The sequence below is a fragment of the Lynx canadensis genome, chromosome F1 (genome assembly GCF_007474595.2).
Source record: "Lynx canadensis isolate LIC74 chromosome F1, mLynCan4.pri.v2, whole genome shotgun sequence".
NCBI classification, from domain to species: Eukaryota; Metazoa; Chordata; class Mammalia; order Carnivora; family Felidae; genus Lynx; species Lynx canadensis.
The window spans coordinates 17,148,853-17,176,753 of record NC_044319.2 but is presented as its reverse complement, the minus strand read 5'-3'; the positions used below and the strand labels follow the sequence as shown (position 1 = coordinate 17,176,753).

The 27,901-nt window shown below is 47.1% G+C and overlaps 1 protein-coding gene across 2 annotated transcripts in view; it reads left to right on the top strand.

Annotated features, from left to right (window-relative positions):
- TNR (tenascin R) overlaps positions 1-27,901 on the top strand; it is a 414,724-nt gene that overhangs the window by 330,833 nt on the left and 55,990 nt on the right. For both annotated transcript variants that reach the window (XM_030303382.1, XM_030303381.1), the window contains exons 5-9: positions 2,553-2,816; positions 6,111-6,226; positions 8,605-8,755; positions 13,856-14,125; positions 21,371-21,556. In XM_030303382.1, the coding sequence (XP_030159242.1) occupies positions 2,553-2,816; positions 6,111-6,226; positions 8,605-8,755; positions 13,856-14,125; positions 21,371-21,556 (987 nt within the window). The remainder of the gene's footprint in view (positions 1-2,552; positions 2,817-6,110; positions 6,227-8,604; positions 8,756-13,855; positions 14,126-21,370; positions 21,557-27,901) is intronic.

The window sequence follows — 27,901 nt, the reverse complement described above, 5'->3', positions numbered from 1 at the left end:
CAGAATTCATGTCCTAAAGAATAGTCTGAACTCTCCTTTACTGCAATTTACTTTAGATGGCTGTGTATAAATGAAAAAAGGCATCTGGCACAATCCGTAACCTGTCCTACAAATTGTAGGGGAAAGAACGCTAGGTACAGAAGATATGGGTTTGAGAACCAATTCTGACCCAACTCTTTGAATTTTTTAGCAAGTCCCTTAACCTGGGTCTCAGTTTCTCCACTTATAAAGTTGGGATCGTTATATCTACCCAATCTACCTCATAAGGCTGCCATTAAAGGACTTCTTAACATTTCATTTAGATGGTGTGTCTGAACATGTTTTATAGACCGGGAAATGCTGGGCAAATGTAGAGTGATAATTGTTTACTGACTAAGAGGTTCTAGAACCATTATGCCTCATTCAAATCCTAGCTTCTGTGTTTGCTGATTGTGGGAGCCAGTTTCCTCATCTATAAAATAGGAGTGATAATAATACCTATCTCATAGTGTTGGTAAGAGAATGAAATGGGATAATCCAAGAATGGTTGGCATTGTGCCTGGGATACAATAAATGCTCAGTATAATCATGCAAAGCACTGACACATTCTATATATAAACCCATCTTGCCTTGGTCCAGGGGCTGGCATGCATCACACAGGCTATCCCAAAGATCTCAGCACCCTTCAAAGCTTTAATAATGTCAGCATTAGAAATGATATGAGCTGGGGCGCCTGGGTGGCGCAGTTGGTTAAGCGTCCGACTTCAGCCAGGTCACGATCTCGCGGTCCGTGAGTTCGAGCCCCGCGTCGGGCTCTGGGCTGATGGCTCGGAGCCTGGAGCCTGTTTCCAATTCTGTGTCTCCCTCTCTTTCTGCCCCTCCCCCGTTCATGCTCTGTCTCTCTCTCTGTCCCAAAAATTAAAAAAAAAAAAAAAAAAAAAGAAATGATATGAGCTTATAAATGATCGTTTGAAGTTTAATTATTGAAATCTCATTTACATGTATTTGGTCTTATAAATGAAAAAAAACCCCGAATGTTTATGATTTTTTTGTTTCAGTCAGCATTCGCCATCTTCAATCAGAGAGAGCTCTGCTTTCTAGATGGTTTTATACAATGAATAGTTTGGGGAAGAAAACAGTCAAAGCAAATGCCAAACACCGCAAATATATGTTCCTAATTTCCATCCCATGAGTCTGAGTTAAAGGGCTAGTTATCTCTGCCTCTGCCGAGGAGCTGGGGGCACCTGTGTGAGCACAAGAGTGCTCCCCACTCACATGATCCTGTGAATGGCAGCTGGCTCAGCCCTGTGCTTTTGTGGAGGTGAAAGAGTGAGAACATTCAGAGGAGAGGCTCAAAGCCAACGGCAACTCATAAGCTAACTACAGTCTTCACTACATGTAAATTTATGAGTTAATTACAATGATTTAAATATATTTCCAATTTTTTAAAATTTAATCTCTGGGCAGGTCCCATGACAGGCACACCCCCCAATTGGGCTCAAAGGTTCAATTATTTAATACTCACACTAGTGGTGCGTCTTCACTTCCTATGGGAACCATACATGAAAGACTATTTCAGTGAGGTTTATTCTTGGGTGATACTTTGAGTAACATTTGAGAAGTGGAACAAGAGAGAAAAAGCAAAGCCCTCAAGAATGCCTCTTTATCATCATCCCCAAGATCAAGGCTAATAAAAATTAGTTTAACACAAGTTACATTTCTTTCAAATCTTAAACACTGTCTTTTTAAAAGGGAAAATAATACGATAAACCATTTGAAGGCCTTCATAGGTCCATGGCACCCAGAACTTACTGTTTTGGCTTCTTATACTTTGTAAGATAACCAGGCATAAGCCTTTATTCCCACTTGCTAAATCAAATATTGGTTCCCAGGGTAATCTGGTGACATACACTTATTACACTACCAGAAACGTTGGCCAGCTGTGTGCTGTTAAATATGTAACAACTAACTCTCTAAGGGAAAAAATTAAAAACCTGGCTTTGTAGCATTTGCCAGTGTCCATGGTGGAAATACTCCTTCCACGGCCAATTTCAAAACACCAACATGACATACATCACTAAACATGGGGTCGGGAACAGTTTTGCAGTAGAATGCAATCATACAGTATCTCCACCAGAGAGGGACAACACATGTAAACCACCTCAAGGACGTAGATAAGAGTAAAACTTAGTGGAATAACTTGAAAGGGACGAGTTTTGAGTATTTACTACCTTGTGTTTAATACAGTTTACTTAATTGTAAATTTATAAAGTTTAATCTTTAACGATGGCTCTGTGTAACAGCTGTCTTGAAAAACTCCTGAAAATCTGACATTCAACTTTCGCAAGCCAGCGAGAGCAGGCTCCAGCATACCACTCACTCAGGGCCCCGTGGAGATAGAAATACTGAGCACAGAAAAGACAACAAAAGGGAGTTACAAATCACTCAAGGCCAGCGAGGGGAGTAGAACATACAGACAGGCATGTGGGGTGAGATGTGAGGAAGAGAGTTGAGTCCAGGATGGGGAAGGCAGTCCTCTGAGCTCATGCTATCTGTGTATTGCCTCCCGGTAGTTGCCCCTCCAGAGGACTTGCGAGTGGCTGGTATCAGCGACAGGTCCATTGAGCTGGAATGGGACGGGCCGATGGCAGTGACGGAATATGTGATCTCTTACCAGCCGACGGCCCTGGGGGGCCTCCAGCTCCAGCGGCGGGTACCTGGAGATTGGAGTGGTGTCACCATCACGGAGCTGGAGCCAGGTCTCACCTACAACATCAGCGTCTACGCTGTCATTAGCAACATCCTCAGCCTTCCCATCACTGCCAAGGTGGCCACCCGTACGTAACATTTCCCCATCCTACTTCATTTTTCTTTTCTCCTACATGAGATCATGGGCATTCATGATAGCAGTGTCTTTTCTAAATTCTTCGGGGATGCCTGCAATAATCATTGCTCTTGAGGAAAAGGGCTTCCAACAACGTGATCCACTTAGTAAAGGGTAAATCATTAAAAAGGCACTTCCGATTAAGAGAATTTCCAAATGCAGGCAGCTCCCATCAATTATAGAACCAAAAGGACAAAAACCAATTATTGAGTTCTGACTTGTTATAAGCTTGAGTCTGATTAGAAGTCAAAGAAAGTACGAGACTTATGCAGACTTTGAATCTAGTTAGGGATTCAAAACGAGGAGATATGAAATAGGACGTATAATAAGCAAGTGCTAAATGGTATGTTACAGATGGTAAGTGTATAGCAGAGTGGGGAAAAAAAATCTTATTTAAAACCACACTGACAACACCCACTTCTCCTCAGAGAGAAGTGGCATAATTTCTTCATGGTCTTTTGTTTAGCAAAATAGAGTCCGTCTTGATTATAAAAGGTAAAGCTCCAGAGCATAGTTTAGAAAGATTCAGTGGAGAGAAAGAGAGGTGGAGACAGAGGCAGAGGCCAGCTAAACTGCTCGCCATAAACAAGAGCTTTTCTTTTTTCTCCAGAACGGGGAGAAATTCCTATAGGTGCATATCTGTGTTTTACATGTATTTTATTTAAACACAGAAAATTTTTAAAAGCTTGCATACCAAGTATTAACATTGGCTACATCAAAGAGGAGAAGAAGAAGGAGGAGGAGGAGGAGAAGAAGGAGAAGAAACAAAGGCACTGTTATTTTTTTTTTCTTTAGACACCTCTGATTTCTTAAATCATCTTTTCCAATACTGCTTCTTCAGCTCTCAGACACCAGCTGGGTGACTTCCAATTCCATTCAATTCTGACGTCATCTACCTGGAGTTAGCGTCAGATCCCACAGGTTAGGGCCTGTATCTCACAGAACTGCCCGGTCAGGTGCCAGTCACTGGTCCAAAGTTGTTCCCGGCACTTCTGATTGGCCCACAACAGTTTCCCGCAACGCTTCCTTGGGTTGGACAACTCCTTAGAAATTCACAGAACTTGGGAAAGTGCTTGACTTACCAGCACTGCTTTATTATAAAGGATACAACTCAGGAACAAGCAAATGAAGAGATGCATAGGGCAAGGGGTCGGGGGGTGGGGGTGGGGGGGGGGCTTCCATGTGGCTTCCTGGCCACCTCGCCCTCCCAGCACTTCAGCGTGTTCGCCGACCTGGAAACTCTCCCAACCCTGATATTTAGAGATTTTTGTGGAGGTTTCATCATGTAGGCACGATTGAATCGATCACTGGCCATTGGTAATTAACTCAGTCTCCAGTGCATCTCCCCCTGTTCCCTGGAGGTTGGAAGATGGGTTGAAGGTTCTGATCTCTTAAATCGTGACATGGCTTTTCTGGAAACCAGCTATCTAGCTATCTCACAATCATACAAAAGATATTTTTATCGCTCTGGAGATTCCAAAAGTTTTAGGAGCTGTGTGCCAAGAATGAGGGACAAAGACCAAATGCTTTTTACTACGTTGCACAGAGATTTTAGAGGTAGCAAGAAACTGGAACAAGATAGTAACCATGAAACAGAAGCCCCTGGGTCAGTAAATGGGACCTATCACCAAATAAGGGATAAGAGATCTCAGTCCATTTTATGTAGGTCCCAAAGGACAAGATGGTATTTGGATAATAAATGCCATGGAAGTTCAGAGAAAGGAGAGGTCAAAGAAAAAAGAGAAGGTCTTGAAGGTTTCACGGACTTGAATCACATTCTGAAGGACAGGGACAGGCAGAGAGGAAAGAATGCAAGAAATCGTCCCATCCCCTTGCTTTGCAGGTGACAGAGATCTTGTTAGAATACTGGATTCCCCGTATGAATGCCGACTCTGTAAATATGCCTATAATTATCTCTGTTTATATTTGACCTTTTTTTTTTTTTTTAAATTCCTCTGGTGCCTGAGAACCAGTTTTAAATATCTGCAATGATTGTGCAGAGAGGCAGGTCACCATCTGCCGCTTTTCCCACCTTGCTCCGGGATGAGTCACCACAGCAAGTGGCTGGCCCGACTCCCAGGCGTCTCCTCTCCGGTCCAAGTGCACACACCGTGATGAGGTTTCCATCCCCCACGGCGTTTATTATGTCAATTCAGGGCATCCCCTCAGGCAAGCTCCCAGGTGACAAGGACAAAATCATGTAAACTCACCTGACGTGCCTTCGAGTGGGTTCAGAATCAGACCTGCCTTTCAACCCAGAAGCACCGAGGAAGCTTCCAAACAAGAGGGATGAGAATCTGTCAGTTTTCCAATGGAATATCCCATGAGAGGCAAAGCTAAAACGGGAGCAGGCTCCCTGGAGAACTGAGAAAAGTCATGCTGCCGTATTTCAGGGCTGGTAATTGGAACTCCATTAGGACAGGCATAGCTCCACCTCACGGAACCTATGCATGCCCGTGCGTGTGTGCATGTGCGTGTGCGTGTGTGCGGATGGGGGTCAGATAGGGGGCGATTAAAAAAGGAAATTAAAAACAAGATAAGTGAGGCAAAGGTGACTGAGGGAGCTAAGGGACAAATAATGAAGGAGAACCAGAGAAAAGAGGGAGACAGTGGAATGAGAGCCAAATTCCCAGTGTCCGCCATTGTCCTATGTGTGTGCCTCTGCTTTCCTTGTGTATGTGAAATGGAACTCTTAGACCATCCGAGACTTAGTGATGTGGGCTAAGCAGAATACTCAGACTGCCCGTCAGATGACCAAGAAAAGCGTTCTAGTCTTTATTCTGAAGTTGGCCTTCTCCACATCTTTAGCCAACCGTCTCTGTACCTCTCTTCCCGGGTGTGAAATGGGGACATTTTATTGCCTCTCAGGAATCCTTAGAGCCTCCAAAGGTAGTGTTCAAATTCTCTGAGAAAGGCATCATATTAAATACCAAGGTTTGCCACATTAGTAAGGAAAGGAAAGGGTGTCTTTGGTCACCTATTATGCAATAGAAAGCATTTAAAAAGTAGTTATTAGATGATGTTTGTTAAGCTCACTCAAGTATTCATTCACCAATACAGAGCGGCACCAGGGCCACGACAGAGCAGGCCAGTCCTGCACGTGGGACCCACGGTGTTTGTCGTAAGATTGAGATTGCCCAGCAGACCCGTGGTGTGGAGGGATCGTACCCAGGCAAAGCCCCAGGTGATGCTCTCTGTCCCTGCCAGGGACAGCCATGACATGGTCACCCACATTGCTGTGTTCCAGATCTCTCTACCCCTCAAGGGCTACACTTCAAGACGATCACGGAGACCACTGTAGAGGTGCAATGGGAGCCCTTCTCATTCTCCTTCGATGGATGGGAGATCAGCTTCATTCCAAAGGTAACGCCCATCTGCCACACTGCTAACCAGCCTTATGTGGAGTGTTCGTACCCTCAACTTGGAATCCGGGGCTTCAAGGAGGACACTGCCCAATACCTCTTTCCATGCCACTAAGGATACAAAGGGACCTTTGTGGTGTCTGGGCTCACAAAAGCATGGTGGGGACTGACTAGCAAGAGTGGCCCTGAGCCTACCAGCCTGGCCTTGGAAGACAGGATGTGGGAAGCAGCCACCAGGCCCCAGCTCTCTGCTCAGCTCTAGGGTTTGGCAAGCTATGATTTTAGCGAGTCTGAAAACCAAAGCTTCAAAACTGTGGGGCTTCTCTTTAGGACACAGGGAAAGCCAGACTGAACCCGTCACATAGCTTCATTCCATGCAGAAGATGCACCAAAAGTCAGCTTGTGTGGCCTCAGTCTCTGAAGGTCAGAGGCGTAACCCCGAAACACCTTTTGTAACATATTAACTGAGAAGATTTTTCCCTTAACCAAATTATGCTATTAGTTTTTGAGTTAAAAAGGTATCCTGATTCCTTCCTATTCTTTGAAGTAAGTATTTTATTCTGTTCGTCTAGAACAAACTTTTCCAAATTGCCAGAGGTGCCTGCCTAGTTCCGATTTTCCAGAATTTGTTGACCCGACTGATACCCTCCCTAACTGTAGCACTCGTGGGAGCATAATGTTCACTCAGGTGCCTTATCCCCATCTTCATCTTTCAATATCAAATAGCATTTTTTCAGTCATTCATCAGACTCAATGACAGATGACACATATTTGGCTAACAAGACAGAGATCTCACCATCATTTTACTTCAAAATTCTTCGAGGAATGGACTGCTGGAGCTACAAAAGGCCTCAAGTTCACAGAGTCACAAAGTCTGAGCCTTCATCCAGACCTGAGCTGTCAGCACAGAGCCAGACACAGGGCTTGAACCCACGAACCGGGAGATTATGACCTGAGCTAGAGTCCGATGCTTAACTGACTGAGCCACCCAGGCGCCCCTACATCTAGTTTGTTTATAGAGATTAAAACTCAGCAAACTTAAAGAACATTAGATAGCTGGTTGGTGGCAGGCTTAAAATAAGAACCCAGGTTTCCACTTCCTATCGCAAGGTTCTGTCCACTAAATCAGGACTTTCCTTCTAGATGGATGTAGTTGTGTCGCAGCAAGCTAAATATATCTGAACAGGCATTCTGTACAAATACCTTCTTATATGTCTTATCTGCATTAACATGGCCACTAAAGTATGTATGGTAAGCAGCTGGGTGTATAACAGGGCAGAGAGAATCCTATCACCCTGATCTGAGGCAGGAAAAAAAAACAAACCTGTGCTAGGTTTGCCTGTTTAATATCTAATACGTAAAATTCTAAATAAGACCTTGGCCAGGGCATGCCAAGATCAAACACATGGCCACAGAGAATAACTGTGTGATCCGCAGGTTGCCGCCACTGGCTGAGGGAGGAGGGGTGGGGAAGGGGCGGAGGGGCATGTGTCACATTGATTTATGGGTATGGCTATAAATTACGTATAGGGCACTCCAGGGGGACATAAACAAAGTCCAAAGAATAGGGAAGAAAGGAAGTGACACAAAGAGTCTTCTTGTCCCCTCCATTTCCAGGGACACACATAGAAAATGCATAATAACAGACGCCAACAGATAGGTAGATGATCCTGGACCCAACATCATCAGGTTCATCTTTCTCATTTCCTCATCCACCGACTTGTCTCTTTCCTCTCTTCTTTGTGTTACTCTTTGTTCCATGCTCTCTTTTTCTCTTCTTTGTACTTCATAGCTCGTAGTATCACTGACTCCTAACTCATCTGGGTGAAGGGAAAACAAGAGATTGACAGATTTGCATCCAGTGTAACACCATGAGAAACTCCAGATAGAGCAAAATGATAGTTCAGCTCATTCAAAAACTGAAAATGTCTCAGTGTGAAAAATGTTGTGTATACGTGAAGATGTTCACAGACACGTACACAGACACAAGTATACTCTTCTCAAGAGCCAAGGGCATGCTCATAATAATGCCAAAAAATCTGATGGATGTTAGCCGTAACCATCAAACATTGAATCTTTGGCAAGAGTAAATCGACATCACCTTATGACCAATTTGTACTGGCAAACTCAATAGACTAAGGAAAGGCCAAAGAAATGTTCTTGAAAATGGATTCTCCGTTTGCCAAATCTCATAGAGTGATAGGATTCTTACTGAGTCTACTGGGACTTTTTCCTGGCCCCAGATATTCAGCTGTCAGCATCAAGAATAGATGTGGGCCCCAGTTTTAATTCACAATTTACCATCAATATTTCACACTTTTCTCTCCCGGTGATTTTCTCTTCTGCTTTTTCTGCTTCTCCCTTCCTCCCACCCTCCAGAATAATGAAGGAGGGGTGATTGCACAGCTCCCCAGTGATGTAACATCCTTCAATCAGACAGGACTAAAGCCGGGGGAGGAATACATTGTCAATGTGGTGGCTCTGAAAGAGCAAGCCCGGAGCCCCCCTACCTCGGCCAGCGTCTCTACCGGTGAGTGCCTCCAAACCTTCTTCCTATGCCTATCCATTAGGTCACTCTGGAGAAAGGACTGCAGATTGCCCAAGAAATAGAGAGACAGAGGGTGCCAGGTTTTCTCCCAGAGCTGAAGATGATTTGGGTACCTGGAGATAGAGCTACCCTACCAGATACTTAGCTGAACATCTTCCCTACTGCCAATCCTTGCAAGCACAGAAATCTGGGAGCGTATTCTATGGGGGAATTTTCTGTTAAGATTTCCAGTGTATTTCTTCTGATCTTAAAGAGGCCTCGTTTGCCACCCCTTAGTATCTTGAGCTTTGGAACCAGCAAGAACTCACTCCTATCTATTGTGAGATCTGGAGAAAGTCATCCAACCCTTCCCAAACTTCCCATCACTTTCTAATGATGAACAACAATACCTCCTTCTTTGAGTTGATGTGAGGATTAAATCAGAAAAAGCACACAAAGTGATTAGCACTTTGCTGATGGCAGGTGAGTGTTCAATACCAAGTGCATGCACACATACTCAGAGAACACACTTAGGAGTGAGAGCAGGCGGAAACAAATCATCCGAAACCAGGAAGCGTGGGTTGGGACACTGTTTAAGGTGATGACTTAAGTTGATTATTATTTCATCCCCACAGTTAATCTTATGCAAGATCATTGTCTCTAGATTTGATTCAGTACCTGTGCCATATTTTGCCTTCTTGTTTTCTTAGCTAACAAAGGAAGGCCAACTTTAATACTGTAAATTAACAAATATGATGCATATGCATGTGCCCTTCCCAAGAACTTCTCAAAAGTTACAAATAGCATCTGGTATCATTTTTGGTTCTCATTTTATTGATAGGGGAGCTGAGACTCAAAAGTTAAGCATTTTCCCCTTTTAGTTAACAGAAACTGAGATAGGGGAATATTGGTACAGCTTTATTTTTCATAAACCCACACTGACACCTAAGAAAGCCAGTCATGAGTTTAGGACAAAGGCCAAGTTGGCCAGAAAGAGGAACCACAACACCATGTAATGAGACCATGTTTATGGGCTGGTGATTCATACTTTGCTAATTAGATCCAAACTAAATAGCATCAGGTGCTGAGGCTTATGCTCAGTCTAGAAAACATTGGTTTTAAACTATTGTGGCATTAGATTATGTTCCATTAGAGCACTGGGGCTCCATGGCAGTGGCTCAGGGCAAGGACGAAGGGGAGATTTGAGCCTCTGATCACACCCACATCCAGACCCAACACACCCTCCAACCAAGGCAGCGCCACGTGTTTTGTATTTTGTATCGTCATTTAAGATTTTGTTATTTAAGAGAAAAGAGTATTATTTCCCCAACAAAGGCTTTAAAACTACTGTTCTACTGCAAACATGTTTTAGAAGAAACTACTCCATAGCCACAAAACCTAAAAGTACTCTGTAGAAATTTCTTCAGGCGCCAGTGACTACAGCTTTTCCACAACTCTATCCCAAAGGTGATGCTGGAACCTGACATTTCATGACATGTGCTCTTCCTCTGGGATGGAAAGTTTCAGGTCCCCCAGTCATTCCTGTGAACTGATATGAAGCAAGCATGAGTGGAAAACAAAAGCCTAGACAAAGAAGATGGTTCAGAAGAGGGCAGAGAAGAGCATTACAGCTGTAGAAAGTTCTTCCTCCACACTTGGGGAAGATAGTCTAACCCTGCCTCAGTCTTCTACTCAAACCACATTTTTGCAAAATTTGCCATATTTTTTGGCTTGGAAGTTCCCTAAGATTCAAATTCCAGATTTAAAAATCTGTGGTAACATTAGGCAGATTTTTTTTTTCAATTAAGAAAAATGTCCTAGTTAATAGCTTGGCATTGTGTACCGAGTCATGAAGAAATGAAAAGAAAAATATTTATTCCAGTTTACTTTTTGAGTAGAACATGTGTTTGTTCAGAAATTAGGACTTAATTGAAAGCAAGCTGATACCAACTTGACTGGAATCGAGACACCACTACTAAGTGGCCAACAGAAGGGCAGAATCCAAGAGTGGCTACAGAAGAGATGACTGTCTCCAAACCCTGTCTGCTGTTTTCAGGAAATGATTATTTAATTATTTCCTTCTGCTAAGGTCTGACCTACACCAACCCCCTCCTGTGAAGTTCTGAGTCCTCATAGACACTCAGACTGGCTTCTCTTCCAGGCAGGCCCTCTGGGGAATGCAAATTATAAGACCTCCTGCAGCTAGAGCCAGATTTGTGCTGCAGATCATACACTAATATGGACAATCCACTCCGATTAGGGTCTTGGAGATTTAAAGAATTGGAGGACCAAAGCCTTACATGGTCATCGGAGTCTCTGTGACATCTTCTTTTCTTTTTTCTCAAGAAGCTCCAGCTCTTTGAAATGCTTCCCCTTCTTTCACATGGACACAGAGAATATTCACTCATTCCTTTTACTCAACACCCATTTCCTGAGTATCTATGTTTCAGGTTTCAGGCTTTATGCTTATACAGCAGCTAGAAGACCATTTCTCCCATTTCACTATTAAATTAAATTTAAAGGGTCCAAGTTACCTGAAACCATTAAGTTCAGCATGCTGAAAACATCTGGATGTGTTCTGTTAAATCATTATTACCCCAAATATGAAAAACAGAACTTCATTTGAACTCCAAGCCAGGTGGTACAAAATGGCCGGGTGATTTTCATTTTGGTGGATGCTAAGCCAAAAATCCTAAGCTGGTTAATAGAGAACAGGACTGGGCTAGACCCAGAAAGAGGGTGGAGTGACCAGGCAAATGTCCTGATTGAGAAGCCCAGAGTCAAACTGAGTCCATCCTGAGGGAGACGCTCCATTTTGGAGACAGTAGGAGGTGGTCCAGTGTGGACTGGTTTAAAAAAAACAGTCCTAGTCAAGACTCTCTGGGAACAAGAAAGAAAAACTTTCTTATACTATCTAAAGCAAAAAAGAATATTTACTGGAAGGACAAAGAGTATCTTCTAAAACCCTAGGACCAGAATGCATCTGGGTGTCATAAAAAAACGAGAACCAGAAAACGGAAAGTCAGATTCAGGTTACTCTCTCTGTCTTTCTAGAAGCTCCACACAGTCACTCCTTTCTGCTTCTCTATGTATATTTGTTCCTAAAATTCTGCACCAATCCCAGCGTGTGTGTGTGTGTGTGTGTGTGTGTGTGTGTGTGTGTGTGTGTTGAAGATAGAGGTCCCCACACAAAGAAATTCTCTGAGACACCAGATGGCCATCCTACAATTCAACACAATTCTGACACTATCTACCCAGAGACAACAGCAAATTCCATAGGTCCAGGGCTCAGTTCCACAAGACTGCCTTCTACTTCAGATGCCAATTGCTTCAAGTCCAGGTTGTTACCTTTGTTTCTGACCAACTAGCTATCAATCAGGCTCCCACCACCCCCCTCCTCGGATTTGATTAATTTGCTAGAGGTGCTCACAGAACTCAGGAAATCCATTTGCTGGATTACTGGTTTACTACAGAGGATATTAAAGGACACTAATCAACACCAGATGAAGAGATACGCAGGGCAAGGACCTGAAAAATTGGGGGCCCAGCATGGTGCACGTGGAACCATGTGGTTCTGGTTCCCCAACCTGGAAGCTCTCTGAACCTAGTCCCTTTGGGTTTTTATGAAGGCTTCATTACACAGGCAGAAACAGTTGTGGACCAGAGGTCACATGGCTTACTACTCGGGCAGGCAGCCCCTTCCTCGCCTCATTAACATAACAAAAGACATTATCACTCTCATCACTTAGGAAATTCCAAAGGTTTTTGGAGCTTTGTGTCAGCAAGTGACAATATGCCCCCTAAATATGTGTTTATTATAAATCACCCTCTTCCTTCTCTAACCCCCTCCCCACCTTTTTTGTCTCCCTCTCTAAATCATTCACACACTTATGTGTGAATATGGTAGACAATGGCCACACCAGCCCTGGCTCTCCATGGTCCCAAACCAGCTAACCAGAGAACCTGAGTCTCTGGTTCCAATTCCAAATCCTTGAAGAACATTAAGACTAATATTAATATTAATCAACTCCAGCCAGAGAGGTGTAGTCATATTCTAAAAGCAAACATGGAAGCTGGGACTACTCTTTGAGAAGATCATGAGTAATTCAAGAAGGACACAATGGCCTTGCGGAACTACCGCGAGGAGTTGAGAACACCATTCTCTATTGTCCTCACTAAGCTCTTTCTTTTTCTATTTCCATTCTACATTCTCTCCCTTTTCTCTACCCCACCACTAATTCAATATGAAGAGGACCCCAAGTGGGTGCTGGAACCATGGACAGTGGGCCCCCTAGGAAACCAGCCACCCCACAGTGATGTTCCCCTCCGCTGCTCAGTGCCAGAGGCCAGGGCTCAGGAGGGACATACGCTGCTAAATAACCTTGAGGGACTTCCCGTGTGTGAGGTGCCCTCCTAGCTCAGGAATATGCAAGAACAGGTGGGGAAAAATAGCCTACAAGATACTATTCCTAAAGTGAGTTCTTTTTTTTTTTTTTTTTTTCCCAGAGAAGCAAGTTTCCCCAGAAGGCATGTTTTACGTCCACACATACAAATGTCTGTTGGGTTGTGGTATGGACTTAGCAACTGGATTGACTGAGTTCTAGGTGTGGCTGAGCAAGCATATCTTTTGGATATTCATGATACCCCCTTTGGCAACTGAGTTGGAAGTCTCAGATGTTTAGATGGGGCTGATGATTTGGTAGATCTTTCCTCAGGGCTCAAAGAAAGAGAAGGGCAGAAAAACATACCAGAAGCACAGTTCTCAGCTCTCTGTCCCATTACCTCCAGAAGGAAGCTGTGCTGGCCTCAAGCAATAGGTACCCTTCCCCTGCCCAAATGAGGAAGTGACAGCACAGAAAAGCCGTAGCCTGGTGAGAGCAAGATTCAGGGGAACTGACTTCCAATGTCACTTCCCCTGTTGCCTCTATGTGTCCTCAGGAAAAAAACCATTTCATCTTACTGTGTCCCATTTTCCCCATCTATAAATTGGGATAATAACACCCATCCTCTCTTTGATCAAGTTAACAGAAGGAGGAAAGGAGAGAGCTGATTTCAAACACCCACTTCTCAAACTCTTGTTTCCATTTGATCCTTTTCATTCAGTCATTGATGGGCCAACACAGATCCTGGTTCGAGATGTCTCGGACACCGTGGCCTTCGTGGAGTGGACCCCACCTCGAGCCAAAGTCGACTTCATCCTCTTGAAGTATGGCTTGGTGGGCGGGGAAGGCGGGAAGACCACTTTCCGGCTCCAGCCCCCACTGAGCCAATACTCAGTGCAGGCCCTGCGGCCCGGCTCCCGCTATGAGGTGTGGGTCAGTGCCGTCCGTGGGACCAACGAGAGCCAGTCCACGACCACCCAGTTCACAACAGGTAGGCTTGGGGGGGGTGCGCGCAGGGAGGGAGAGGGGGTTGACCTGGCTGGTGCCGTCGTCGCGGCAAGAAGGGTACTGAGGGGGTGAGGTGACATTGCCCGGGCACCATGTTATCACAGAAACTGCAAGAAGGGAGCAAGGTGTGTGTGGGGGGGGAGGGGGGGGGGCTCGGCGAAGTTATGTGACAGCACAGAGGGACACAGTGCACCGGTGCTCAGGAGAACTGGGTGCTTGTCCTGCCTCGGCCACCAGCCAGATCCATGACCTGATCAAAGACTCTTCTCCACGGCTCTCAGGTATCTCCTTTGTAGAATGAAAAGTTTGTCTTGAAAGGACTTACACATCCAGACTGCTGGCCCAAATGGCAATTTTGTGCGAGTTTAGGAAAGGCGCCCTCCTTCGAGGTCCTTTGCTGCTATTTGCTGGCACTGTGATAATTCTATAAATTCATACTAACTACACAGCACGTTGGCACCCCACGGAGCTGTGCGAAGCCCACCTTGTGTCGACAGCAGCAGACCTTCCTCCTGAGGCTCTGGGACCCATCCTGCCCTTCGCGAGCACTAGCAAGAAGGCGAATGGGAGGCCTGCTCCCACACACAGCAGGCGGGAGGAGGCCCACCTGCCTCGCGGTGATGACCACCCCCCTTCCCATGGCCATCAGGACTCTGAAAGAGCTTCACCCACAGTCCGCAAAGGCCGGACCTCACGGTGACCTGCTCCTGGACTCTCTTGGAGCCCGTCAGGCTGGCCAGCTTGGGGACAAATGGGACAGGCGCCATCCAAAGATGGCCTTCCCAGAACTCTCACTGGGTCAACAGGGGCTGGGATCAGATAGTGAGTCTCCCTCTGACCCGGATTCAATCTTGGAATCTCTGCCCTGGAGAGGTCACACATCAAAGAATGTCTCTGCCAACTCCAAGTCGTCCAGGGATCAAAGGAAACTGCTAGCATCTGTAAGATCTGAGAGCCAGCATCTCCCAGCGGGGTAAAGCAGAAGAAGAATGGCTACTTCGAGCATTCTACCTGGGTTGTGGCCTAAGGGCTGTTATGGGATGGGATAAGCCAGCCGAGGGGCTTCGGGGTGGTTCAATAAACAGCACCAGTATCCTTTAGCGGTGTTTAAAATCAGTTGATAAATAAAGCAAAGGATACGACAGATGGAAGCCAAAATATCCCCTAGACTGGAGCCTGCAACTTAGTGTTAGAGCTATAGATGGGCTCGCAAGGTGATGGTCCCTGCGGCCCTGGGCAAGTGCCCCCATGTGGCAGAAGTTGGGAGGACTACTCAGCTTAGGATTTACGTACAGCATGGAGGAACAAGCCTGATCCCTGGAGCAGCGGGTTCCCATGAGAGAGGGGAGCAGAAGGGCAGTGCCCAGGTCCTGCTACAAAGTCCACCTTCCCCAGCCTAGGCAAGAGGGAGGCTGGAGTCTTATAATGGGGCTCCGTCTGCACAGAGGGACACCCTGGGAGAGGGCAAAGCCTCCCTGCTAACAGGCAGCAAGCGTGGACATTGAGGACATACAGAAGGCAGGGTTTGATTCCAAGAGAGAGGCTTTCTCCCAGCTCCTGTACCAGACTCCACCCCACCCACAGGATCCCCGGTCCGAGGTTCTACTGAACACATCTTGGGATCCCCAGGGACTGAACATACACCTAAAAAAAGGAACTAAATTCTGCCCATTTCTCTCTTCTTCTTCTCCTTCACTTAATCCACACTGATCAGGGCTCGGCATGACCTTACTCCATGTCCCTTCCTGATGAATTCAAGGTCAGCCCCCCTCTCCCACCCCTCCCACCTGCCTGCTGCCCTGCTCTGGTGGCGGGATCTCCTGGGGGCCGCGAGGCCTGCCTTCCATTCTGAATTTCAAGACCGTTTTTTGTTTGAAAAGTGGTTTCCTTGTGCTTTGCTCAGATAAGGAGTCTGAAGAGGCAGAAAAGGAGAAGGGCGCTCTCAAGCAGCATGATGAAAGGCAAATTCTTGATGCTTAGGTCGACAAGATGGAAGCAGGATTGGCTGGTGGCCCAGGAAAATTCCAATCGAGACAATTACATTCTGCCTCCTCGGAGCTCCCCGAGTTTCAGCTCTGTTTCTGGTCGCCCGGCGGATTGGCAGCTGTTAGGCGGCTGCCTCCTCGCCTGCAACCCCGGCCTGCTTCCCCTCCGCTCTAGGGGTGAGGGGCGCGTGGGGGTGGGGACATGCCAGCAGCTTCCGCTCAAGCTCTCCCGGCCGGGGCTGCCTGCGGAATGCATGCGGAGAGGGTGCCCAGACCCTCGCGGCAGGGCCCTCAGTCATTTCAGAGCTCCGCTTAAATTCAAATTAGCCAAAGTGCTTTTCCAGGTGACGTCTCCGGCACTAGGAGCGCACTAATTGCACAAGCAATTAAAGCAGAGATTTGTTTCCTGCACGGGGAGCACGATAGTTGCCTGGGTCTTAGAACTGCTCCCCAAAAGGAAAGAGCCGTGATGGAAACACACTAGGCCAGTGGTTAGAGAGCAGCCAGCTCCAGGATGCCCCGGCCCTCGGTGGCTCTGGTTTCAGTTGCCCTCATGGGGGACATCCTGGGACTCTTCCTGTCCACAGGAGAGGCGTCCTCTCTGAGCACATCCCTCAGGACGCCAAACTTGGCCTCCAGGGCATTCCGCTAAGCAGAGACTGCTGCTTTGAATGCCCCAAGCCTCTCTTGAATGCTGTTATGCGTTGAACTGTGTCCGCAGAAAGATGTCGAAGTCTTACCCTTCAGTACCTGTATATATGTGACCTTGTTGGGAAATAAGGCATTTGCTGATGACCAGATTAAATGGGGTCGTTGGGGCCAACCCGAATCCAATATGACCGTGTCCTTATAAAAAGGGGAAATTTGGACACAGAGGCAGACACATACCCAGAGAGAGCACCAGGTGAAGATACACGACAGAGATTGGGGTGATTCTTCTACAAGTCCAAGGGACACCTCAGATTGACAGCGAGCAGAGACAGGCCTAGAACAGATTCTCCCCTACAGCCCTCAGAAGGAAGCCACCCTTCCAACATCCTGATCTTGAACTTCCAGTCTGTGAGACAACACATTTCTGGTGTTCGAGCCCCCCAGTCTGCGGCAATGCCAAAAACGACTACAGAGGCCCACGTCACAACAGTCGGAGACCCGACCTGCTCAGCAGCGATTCTGCGGGGATCCTCTCACATGCAGGTGCAGCCTGGATGGCATTCGCCACCCCAGCAGAGACCAGTTGCCTTCAGTCAAAGCTACTTCTCCCTCTACCACCTAGCCTCAAGCGCCCTCACAGCCCCACGGTCGAAACTTCTAACAAGACTTTTCAAAAGGCTTTGAGGTGGCAGACGAGACCGAAAACGGAACTTTCAGTCACTTCACATGTGCCTATTGAACACCTAGCAGGTGCCAAGCACTGTTCTAGGCACTGAGGCTACAGAATAAACAAGACAGATAAGAACTCAGTTCACATGAGGTACATTCCAGCGGGGGAAGAGGAGAAGAAACACACAGGATCCTTCAATCAGAAGAATTTTGCTGAGAAGCAAAATGGATGCTACAGAGGAAGGGCCACATTGGATTGAGTGGTTCAGAAATGCCTCATTGAGGGAGTGGAGTTTTAACCAAGACCTAAGTGACCTAAGCCATGTGTGGATCCAGGGAAGAGCATGCCAGTCAAAAGTAGCAGGCAGTGCAAAGGCCCTGAGGTGGGAGTAAGTTTGATGTGATTCAGGAGCAGAAAAAACGTCAGCACAACTGGAGCACAGTGAATTAGGGTAGAAGTGATACAAGATGATGTCTGAGAAGCACAGAGCCCTGCAGGGGATGATTAGGAGTTGGTAATAGGAAGCAACAGGCAATTTTTCAGCAGGAGAAAGGCGTGAGCTAATTTTATGTTTTAGGGACTAGATGTCCACAGCCCCCAAGCCCCTCAACAGGGCCACCCTGGACATCTCTTTGCCTTCCCCTGGCTTGCTGACCTGTTGCAGATACCAGACCAGCTCATACCTACAGGGGAGCCCTTGAGTTGTCCCCCCTAGAGAGAGATCGGGCTTCAAGACCCAGGGGAGTAAACCATTTCATTCCACCCCATTCCTAAGACCCCCTCCTGTTGCGGGGTGGACTAGGGAGACCTCAGGCCCTGAAGCCTTGACCCAGCCCGTCCAAAAGCTGTCGCTGCCAGGGGCTCTTGGTCTCGCCATGAGAAAGGATTCAAGGACAGACACAACACAGCGGATGAGCAGTACAAGCAGGAAAGTTTATTTATTTATTTTTTAATATGAAATTTATTGCCAAAATGGTTTCCATACAACACCCAGTGCTCATCCCCAAAGGTGCCCTCCTCAATACCCATCACCCACCCTCCCCTCCCTCCCACCCTCCATCAACCCTCAGTTTGTTCTCAGTTTTTAAGAGTCTCTTATGTTTTGGCTCCCTCCCTCTTTTTCCTTCCCCTCCCCCTTGCTCTCCTGGTAAGTTTCTCAGGATCCACATAAGAGTGAAAACATATGGTATCTGTCTTTCTCTGTATGGCTTATTTCACTTAGCGTAACACTCTCCAGTTCCATCCATGTTGCTACAAAAGGCCATATTTCATTCTTTCTCATTGCCATGTAGTATTCCATTGTGTATAGACAGCATGGTATTGGCACAAAAACAGACACATAGACCAATGGAATAGAATAGAGACTCCAGAATTAGACCCACAAAAGTATGGCCAACTAATCTTTGACAAAGCAGGAAAGAATATCCAATGGAGAAAAGACAGTCTCTTTAACAAATGGTGCTGGGAGAACTGGACAGCAACATGCAGAAGAATGAAACTAGACCACTTTCTTACACCAGTCACAAAAATAATCTCAAAATGGATGAAGGAAAGTTTATTAAAGCAAAAGTACACTCTCTAGATTGAGAGCAGGAGAGGTCAAGGGAGAGCTGCGCCCACTGGGGCTTGGGTTTCCATCTTTTATTGACAGTTGTTAACAAGGGAATGGAATATTCATTACTTGAGGCAGGGATTTCTTGGAAGCAGGGTGGTGTCTTCAGGAATGTGGGTTATATGCACTTTTTCTTCCTTATTTGGTCAGGGGTTTCCTGTCATGGCACCCTTAGGAAAAGATTTGAGTATGGCAATGTAGTATAATGAAGGAATAACGTGAACTTTGGCCTACTTTGTCAGCCATCTTGGGCCTGTCTAGTTTAATTCCCTTTCTTGTGGTTCAGGTCAGGGCAGCCTCTGACTTTCTCCCACTTGGCCATGACTTCCCCTTTGCTGGCCTCCAAGCATCCTGTAAGAACCTAACTAACTGCCTACTACAACATTCTCAAGCCCTTATTCCCAGAATTGACCTCTTTTGGCATCGCTGATGTGGAAAGTGTCTGGTTCCTTCAGGGAAAACACTGCCCCCTATCCACAGTGCATAGGTTCTAAGGCCAAAAAATTCCAGAAAACAAAAAGCATAGTTTTCAAGGTCTGGGATTTTTAGTCGTGAAGAGCAGTAGGTAAGTATAGGACTCAACCTGAACTCTAACTCTAACTTCTCTTTGCTCCGGGTCCATTCAGGCCTTACACCCCACACCCGGTTGGGTCCTTTATCGCAGCCTCTGCTCCTGCGTGAGATTTCGGGGCACAGGATCCAGCATGTTCTTCACATATGCCCCTCTCTCCAAGCTCCTCTCTCCATCCCAAGGCTAGAGACATAACACACCCAGCATGTCAAGAACGCACAGAATCCCGCAAGCCAGCTCCACATTGAGTAAGGAAACATTCCTCAGAAAAAATAAGCTGCAGAGACATAAATCTGCTAAAAGATTCACCTAATTTACATCACTAAACAGAACACTTCTCACTCTGGAACAGCTGCACTCAGATTGATTCACAGTGCTCTGTCTTCCCCAAGAACAATTGGTATATACTTGCCTGGCATTTGCAAATTAGAAGTCTGCTGGAGGTTTTATCAGAACAAAGAGCTGGTCCACTTCAAAGTGAAATCCAAGTCTCAAAGACAAGACTTATTGAGAACTTTTTAAAGGGGCAGTTTTCATGACCTCTTACCCTGCAAGTTGTTTGTGTTGTTTCTGCCTAAATTAGCCTGAGGAGATGACCAGTCTCCGGGGAGAGAGAATCAGCCGCCTAGGATTGTGGGAGAGATTGTGTGCTGGTGGTCTCCCTTTGCAGAGGAGTCTTTGGAACTCCAGAGAGCAAGCATTGGGGGCGCCATGTTGTTGGAACTCAGGACGAACTTCAGAGGCAACAGGAGGTCCTCCCAGGGTTTAGGCACCTGTTTTTGCACCAGGTACCATGCTACACATGTCACATGCACTGTCCTATCTGTAGGACAACTTGAAATATTGGTGTTATTAGCCCATTTTACAGATGTGGCCATTAAGGCCCAGTGACACCTCACATGACCAAAGATTTAACTATGGTAGAGCTGGGCTCAGAGGCCTAACCCCAAATCCTATATTCTTTCCACTACATGACATCCCCTAGGTGTATACTTAATTTCCTACCAACCTTTCATCAGTATCTATGCAGGTAAACCCAGGGAAGACAGCTTATACTTCAAAGTCTTGCAATCAACTGTCTCCTTTGAGCTTGGTGGCCAAATTTGCTATTACTCTATTCTGTCATAATCACTTGGAAGCCATCTCTGATTTTTTTTCCTCCTGCGGTTTTTCCCTCACTTAGTGTGTCAAGCTTATGATAACTGGTTCATTTTTAAATTTCTAATAATTTTTTTAACGTTTATTTATTTTTGAGACAGAGAGAGACGGATGGCTTGGTCGGTTAAGTGTCCGACTTCGGCTCAGGTCATGATTTCACGGTCCGTGAGTTCGAGCCCCGCGTCGGGCTCTGTGCTGACAGCTCAGAGCCTGGAGCCTGTTTCAGATTCTGTGTCTCCCTCTCTCTCTGCCCCTCCCCTGTTCATGCTCTGTCTCTCTCTGTCTCAAAAATAAATTTCTAGAATACTACCACCACCATTCAGGAAATATTCTAGAACATTCCCTGAATGGAAATGGGGCAAGCGTAAAGTGTGTTGATATCTAACTCCCAAGTAAAATTCTCCAAACTGCCCATAGAATCTGTTGTGGCTCACCTGGCAGGCCAAAAGCTCAAGACCAGCCCTGGGGTTGACTCAAACCGTGAAGCAGAGGGTCAGGAGCTACGGGCTCTCGCCCCAAATCGTGTTAAAGTTCAAGATGCGTGACAAACGCAAATTTTGGTGATGTCTGACTCTTTTTAGAGATTGACGCCCCCAAGAACCTGCGGGTTGGCTCCCACACGGCCACCAGCCTTGATCTGGAGTGGGACAACAGTGAAGCAGAGGTCCAGGAGTACAAGGTCGTGTACAGCACCCTCGCGGGTGAGCAGTACCACGAGATGCTGGTCCCCAAGAGTATCGGTCCAACCACCAGAGCCACCCTCACAGGTGAGTACACCCTGGCTCCGGGGGCACATCAGTTCCTAACTCCACACCCTCACCGCTCTCCTCCCCGTGCACCCAGCTCCACCCTGCCATCCCCAGATCCCACTCATTTACTCTCTCAAGTCCCTGTCGCGCATCTCCTGCCCTCCATCGTCTTCTGTCACTTGGCCAAATCTACCACAAGTCTCGTGCAGACCACCGCAGGTAGCCTTCACACATTCTCTCCTGACCTCTTCACGTGGCCCACAGGCCCTGCCTGATTTCCCCACAGTCTTCTCCTGTCTCCCCGCCCTCCCATGTGCCCTGGTGCTCCCCGTGCTCCAGGACCACAGGTCTGCGTCCGACAGTTCCTCAAACACCTTTTCCCTGCTGCCACAGGGCTTGGGACATGCTGTTCCCACCACCTGTCAGGCTCTCCCACCATCCTCTTCACCCGGTTATGTCTGCCTCCCTTTTACCTCTTGGTTCACTTGTCACTTCCTGGGGAGCCTGCATGGTCCCCAGGTGAGATCAGGTTATCCAGTCCTGCTGCCTCCTCTCACTGGTGACCACTGTCCTCACAGTGCTGCTCAGGTTATCATTATATCCTGTGGGTGTCATTATTCTGTTGTTGGTCTCCACCCTGGATCTAAAGCTCTGTGAATGGGGACCAACTGGGTTTTGCTCACTATTGACTCCAGCAAAGTGTCTAAGTCCAAGGTAAGTGATGGATAGATGCAAGGAAGGAAGGAAGGAAGGAAGAGGAGGGAGAAAGGGAAGGGAAGGAAGGAAGGAAGGAAGGAAGGAAGGAAGGAAGGAAGGAAAGAAGAGAAGAAAGAAAAGAGCAAACATTCACTATGACTGGGGCATAGAGTACAAGAGACCAGTTCGAGAAGGGGAGAGCCTAGTCATGCTATACACCCCATAAAGAGTTTGAGTTTATTCTTGAGGGCAATGGGGAGTCATGGAGGGATTTTAAATAAGGTGATACAATGACTACATAGATGTAGCTGCTGTGTGGACAGTGGGTGGGAGGAGGGCAAGGCCAGAGGCAGAGACTGGTCAGGGAGCTATGCCGCAATCAGAGGGCGAGAGGATGACAGTGTGGACTAAGTCAGCACCCTAGATCACCATGACACTTGGCTGGGGAGCACTCCCTGTCCCCCTGGGGATGTGGGCCCTAGCCAGTGCTCCTCCTGGGACCTTAGACACACCCATCCAGGAAAACCCGCCCACTGGACTGCACTGAAAGGTAGATGACTGGAAATGTGGGGCATGGTTTTCAGGTGAAGGAGACTGTGCAAAGCGGCCACCCAGGGGCTACCAGTGAGCTCACCAAGACTTTATTTAACTTGTGTCTTGGCTTCCTGCAAAAGCACTTGCCATCTTAGTAGATAAGGGATACATAGCAAAGAGTGCATACAGTAAACAAGGGCAGTATAATCAAAGCTGTTTTCCTCCCGAACCAAAATCCCAGACCGCCTTGCAAAATGAGGCCAGTTAAAGTAAATATAATAAATGCTTTTTCCAGACAGACGCACTCCTCGAAGCACAGCAAGGAGATGGAAAGATCTGCTGACCAAGCAGGTTAATGGGGGTGAATTAAACATAGCAGGAACACGCCAGCTGGTGTAAAGGCCTCCACAGAGAGAAGGAGACATTCACAAAGATTAAGCAAAACAAAAAAACTGAAATGATGCAGGAGGGAACTGAGTCCAAGTGCAGCCCCCCCTCCCTTGCCTAGAGCCGCAGGCTGATTTGGCAATTAGCAATTTACAAAAACGATGGCTAGTTGTTCAGATGGAGGATACGCCATAAAATCCTGAGAGAGATAGAGAGGCATCCAGTCACGTCCTAGTTATTATTTCCCAGGCCTGGGAAAGAAGATTCTACATTCATTGATCATCTATCTTATTCCAGGCACCTCCCCATAGTTATAGCTTATTTACTCTTCACCATAACCTCGTGACAGATGTCACCATCCCCATTTTCTGGATGAGGAAACTGAGGCCCAGAGAGTCTGGAAACTTGCCCACGCTCGCAGAGCTCCCAAGAGGCACAGCTGTGGCTCCAAGGCAGCTCTTCTGACACTTGTCAAAAGCCTTCCATCTCATGGCTGCTTGTACTAAAGAACTTAAAAGTAAAGGACAGTCAAAATGTAAATGCTGTAGACTTATAAGGAACGGAGAAATTATTATTGAGGAGTGGGCTTAGCGAGGTCCATTTTTTGGTTAGAGTCGAGCTTATGAAATAAAACTGTAAATATATATTCCACGTAATTATCCCAGGGAGCTCGCTGCTGGGGAGATTTATAAAGGCAAATAGCTTTATGTGATTTAAGAAGGAATTATAGGCATGTAAGGAAATCAAGTATGTCTGTACTTGCTGAGATGCAAATTACAAGGGTTGTTGGCTCTCTTCCTGTGGTATCTGGGGGAAGAGAAGGACGGACTTGAAAGGAGGGAAGGCAAAATGAGGCAGAAGTTTGATCCCAGCTCTAGATACTTGTGTTTTTTCCCTCACCCCCCAACTTGGACACTAAAAAGGAAAGTTTTTCAGCCTCCAAGGCCTGAGTTTTGTTTTCTTTTGTTTTCTCATTCCAAACAAGTTGTTTATTTGCACGTATAAAGCAAGACCCCGGCCACAGGTGGGAAGGGCATTTCGGGCTCACCTGAGGCAATTCCTCCCTGGCCAGAAAGAGAAGGTAGAAACTTCCAACTCTGCACATCCCCACATGTCCTACCTCCTAGTCAAGAACAACTGCGGAGCACATAGTCACAGAGAACGGACTGAGGGTTGACCGGCGTGGGGGATGGAGGGGAGGTGGGCAAAATGGGTGAAAATGGTCAAAGATACAAACTTCCAGCTATAAAATAAGTAAGTCATGGGGATGACTGTAGTTAATAAACTCTGTCATATATTTGAAAGCTGCTAAGAAAGTAGATCTTAAAAATTCTCATCACTAGAAAAAAAATTATAACTATTCGTGGTGATGGGTGTTAACTAGACTTACCATGGTTATCATTTCGTATGCCAATATCGAATTGTTATGTTGTACACCTGAAACTAATAGAATGTCATATGTCAATTATATCTCCATTTTTAAAAAAGACCCCGAAGGGGTGCCTGAGTGGCTCAGTCGCTTGAGCATCTGACTCTTGATTTTCGTTCAGGTCATGATCTCATGGTCAAGAGATTGAGCCCCGCCCGCATTGGGCTCCGTGCTGAGCGTGGAGCCTGCTTAAGATTCTCTCTCTCCCTCTTCCTCTGCGCTTCCCACACTCCCTCTCTCATTAAAATAATTTAAAAAGTAAAAATAAAAATAAATACAAAAGAGAAAGAAAAAAATCGTAATGGAGACTCTTAGCACAAGGTCCCTTTGCCTCTTGCCCCAGGTTTATTTGAATGCTTTGTTCTGTGGAACATGTTAGGAGCCAGGACTTTGGATCCTGCATCCAGGCACGACCACTTCCAGTGTGATTTGGGACAACTGACTTAATCTGCCTAAGCCTCTGTTTTGTCTTCTGTAAAACGGGAATAACATCGCTTACGTCACTGTGCCATGATGAGGCTTTAATGAGATCATATAGTTAATGAATGTAAAGTAGTATTTTTAACATAGCAAACTCCGTACGTGGCTGATGATGGTGAGGGATGAGGGGGGCAGGGGGAGGAGCGGGAGGAGGTCAGTGAGTTAATGGTTTAGGACTTCCTGTAATGGGCATGGCACAGAGAGGAGACCATGCTTCTCACAGTGTGGTGTGGGCACCAGCCACAAGTCGTCACCCCAGGAGCTTTTACAGCCCTCTCCCCCCGCCACCACATCTACCAAATCAGCGTCTACGTTCCAGAAGACCCCCAGGTGATTTGTGAGAGGTGCTCATTCAGAGCATGGCTTCTGAAGTTGCCCGCTTTGGTTTGAGACTGACTTCAGGGATGTGCATTTGGGGCAAATTTCTTCAATTTCCCAGGCTTCAGCTCCCTGGTCTGAAGGACATCACATCTTTCTCGCGGGGTTGTTGGGAGGGTTAAATGAGATCATATATATCCGCGTATACAAGCACCTGGGATGGAGACGGGCTCATAGTGAACATTCAACAGCCATTCGATCTGGTATGGTTTTTAATCCCCACAAAGCTCAGACTGGGTGCACAGTAGCCTGGCCTCTCTCCCCAGTACAAGTTCACACCCCCGTTCTTCTCACCGCTGACTCTAAGCCCTGACATCCCGTGGCATCTGTGTTTGCTATTCCCTGCTGAAGCCCTCGTCTTCACAGCCACCGATCACCCCTGCGCTGTGGGACACAGGCCCTGGCTGACTCTCTGGGCCTCTGAGTCACGCAGAGGGCTCGCGGCAAGCGGCCCCTGGCAGAGCCTTCCCCCACACATGCCTCTCCCTTTGCAACACAGAGGCCAGGCCCGGGCACAAAATGCCAGACATTTCTTTTCCATTATTCTCCACAGGCAATGCCCAGTGAATTCCCTCTGGAGTATGAACTTGTTTCTGAACAACAGACTCAGTGTCTGCAATGATTTTTTTTCCTCTGCTCTGGTGGTTTCTGTGTCCTTAATGATCAGTTTTTTAGGCTCAGCCTCTCGGCCGGGATGATGTGTGCTTGGCCTGTGTACCATACCTGGAGTCCCAGAGGGGTGCTGAGAGTTATGTATTTCACAGGCGCATCAAGGTACCTCTCGGTTAGACAGGCAGCACTTACCAAGGACGCGCACCACTGTTTTCTGAGCAGCGATGAGAAACCATAAACCCTAAAGAAAACTCTGGAAGGAGGAAGGGAAGACAGAAAATGTGGGAGACGGTAGGAAAAGAAGGAGATTCTCATTCCTTGACTGGAATTCGGTCACAAAACCCTGCCTCCACCCAATGCAAATGATAAACACCGCTCTGTGTCTGAGGTGACTCCTCTATATCTGTCCTCAGAGGCCTGTGGCTGCAGGGTTTTGCCAGGAAGGGAGAGGGGTTCGTCCTCAGCCGTCCACACTCTTCTGCCTGGTGCTCCCGCATGAACAGGAGCCCACACTTGAGGAGCCCCGTGGCCAAGAGAAAGGTTAAAGGAGCTGGCCCCTATGGCCCTGTGAGCGCTGGGCTCGAACCCAGGCCCCCAGAGCCAGTTCATCACAGCCCTGAGCACCTCTATCCCCAGGCCACACGCTGCTAACCAGAAAAATCAGCACCCGGGCTTAGGAAACCCAGGCCCTTGAAGATTCCTACAGACATCACGGTATGACACAAGATTGCAAGGAGACAAAGACCTACAGCTGCCACACACGATACATTCACTCACGCACAAGGCCAACGTCACGACTTGGGTCTGGGAGTTGCCACCTTGGAGGCCGCTGGTTTCTGGGGGCTTGGAACAGACGCCTCTCCCCAAACCCACATTTTCCTCCCCGGGCTCCCACGGGGTCTGGTGGTGAGAAGGTGGGCTCCCGAAGGTGCAGAGGTCCGTGTGTATGTCCACAGGAGGATTTTCCATGAAGAAACCCGAGACTCCCTGAGAAGTCCAGCTGGCAAAACAGTGCTGACCAAGGCACTTGATGTTCACTTCACCCTGTCTGCACTCCCTGATGTGCCAGGGCACAAACACCAGACCCAGGGCCAGACCTTCAATGCCAGGCAGGCTCTTCTGAGGAGGAGTTGGGCAATAGGCCTGTGGCCCAGGCCGGATGGTTCTCAGCCTCCTTCAGGTGAAGTCACAGCGACCCCAAGTGGCCACTCTGGTAAGGCACCCTCTGAACAAGGTGCTGCCTTCTGGGGGCCAGAAAGTGGGGAGTGGGCTGCAGAGACCCACATGGAGGAGAGGGGGGAATGGCCAGAAGCTTCCACAGCTTTCCTCCTCACAGAGCTGGCACATAAGGGCGTCTGTGCCCTTATTTGTGTTAAAGGACTGGGGCGAAGGAACCAGGACAAAGCCAGGTGGGAACTTTTCGTCTTTGCTTTGGCTTCTTCAGCAGGGAGCACCTATTTACAGTAAAGACCCAGAGATACGATGTTCCTGCGGGACAGGGGGTGATGGGCCATGTTTATCATTAATCTCACTGGCAACAAGAGAGCTGCATTCTAGAATATTCGTTAGTATTATTATTTTTTAATACAGGTTTGCGGGGTCATACTTTCCCTTAAAGTCAGCATGGGATTGACTGCTTCTCTTGATGCTTGAACGTCGTCCACACTCAAAAAATTGGTAGATGTCCTCCAAAACCTGATTCATTCAGGGAACCCTGGAGAAGCATCCACCGTAACCCAAGATGATAAGGATGGGGAGCCTGGGAGCTTAGACCTCCATGATAGTAAAAAGTAGATGTTGCCCATCTGGTGTGATTTCAGGGGTTCCCGGGAGATCCTCTGTCTCTC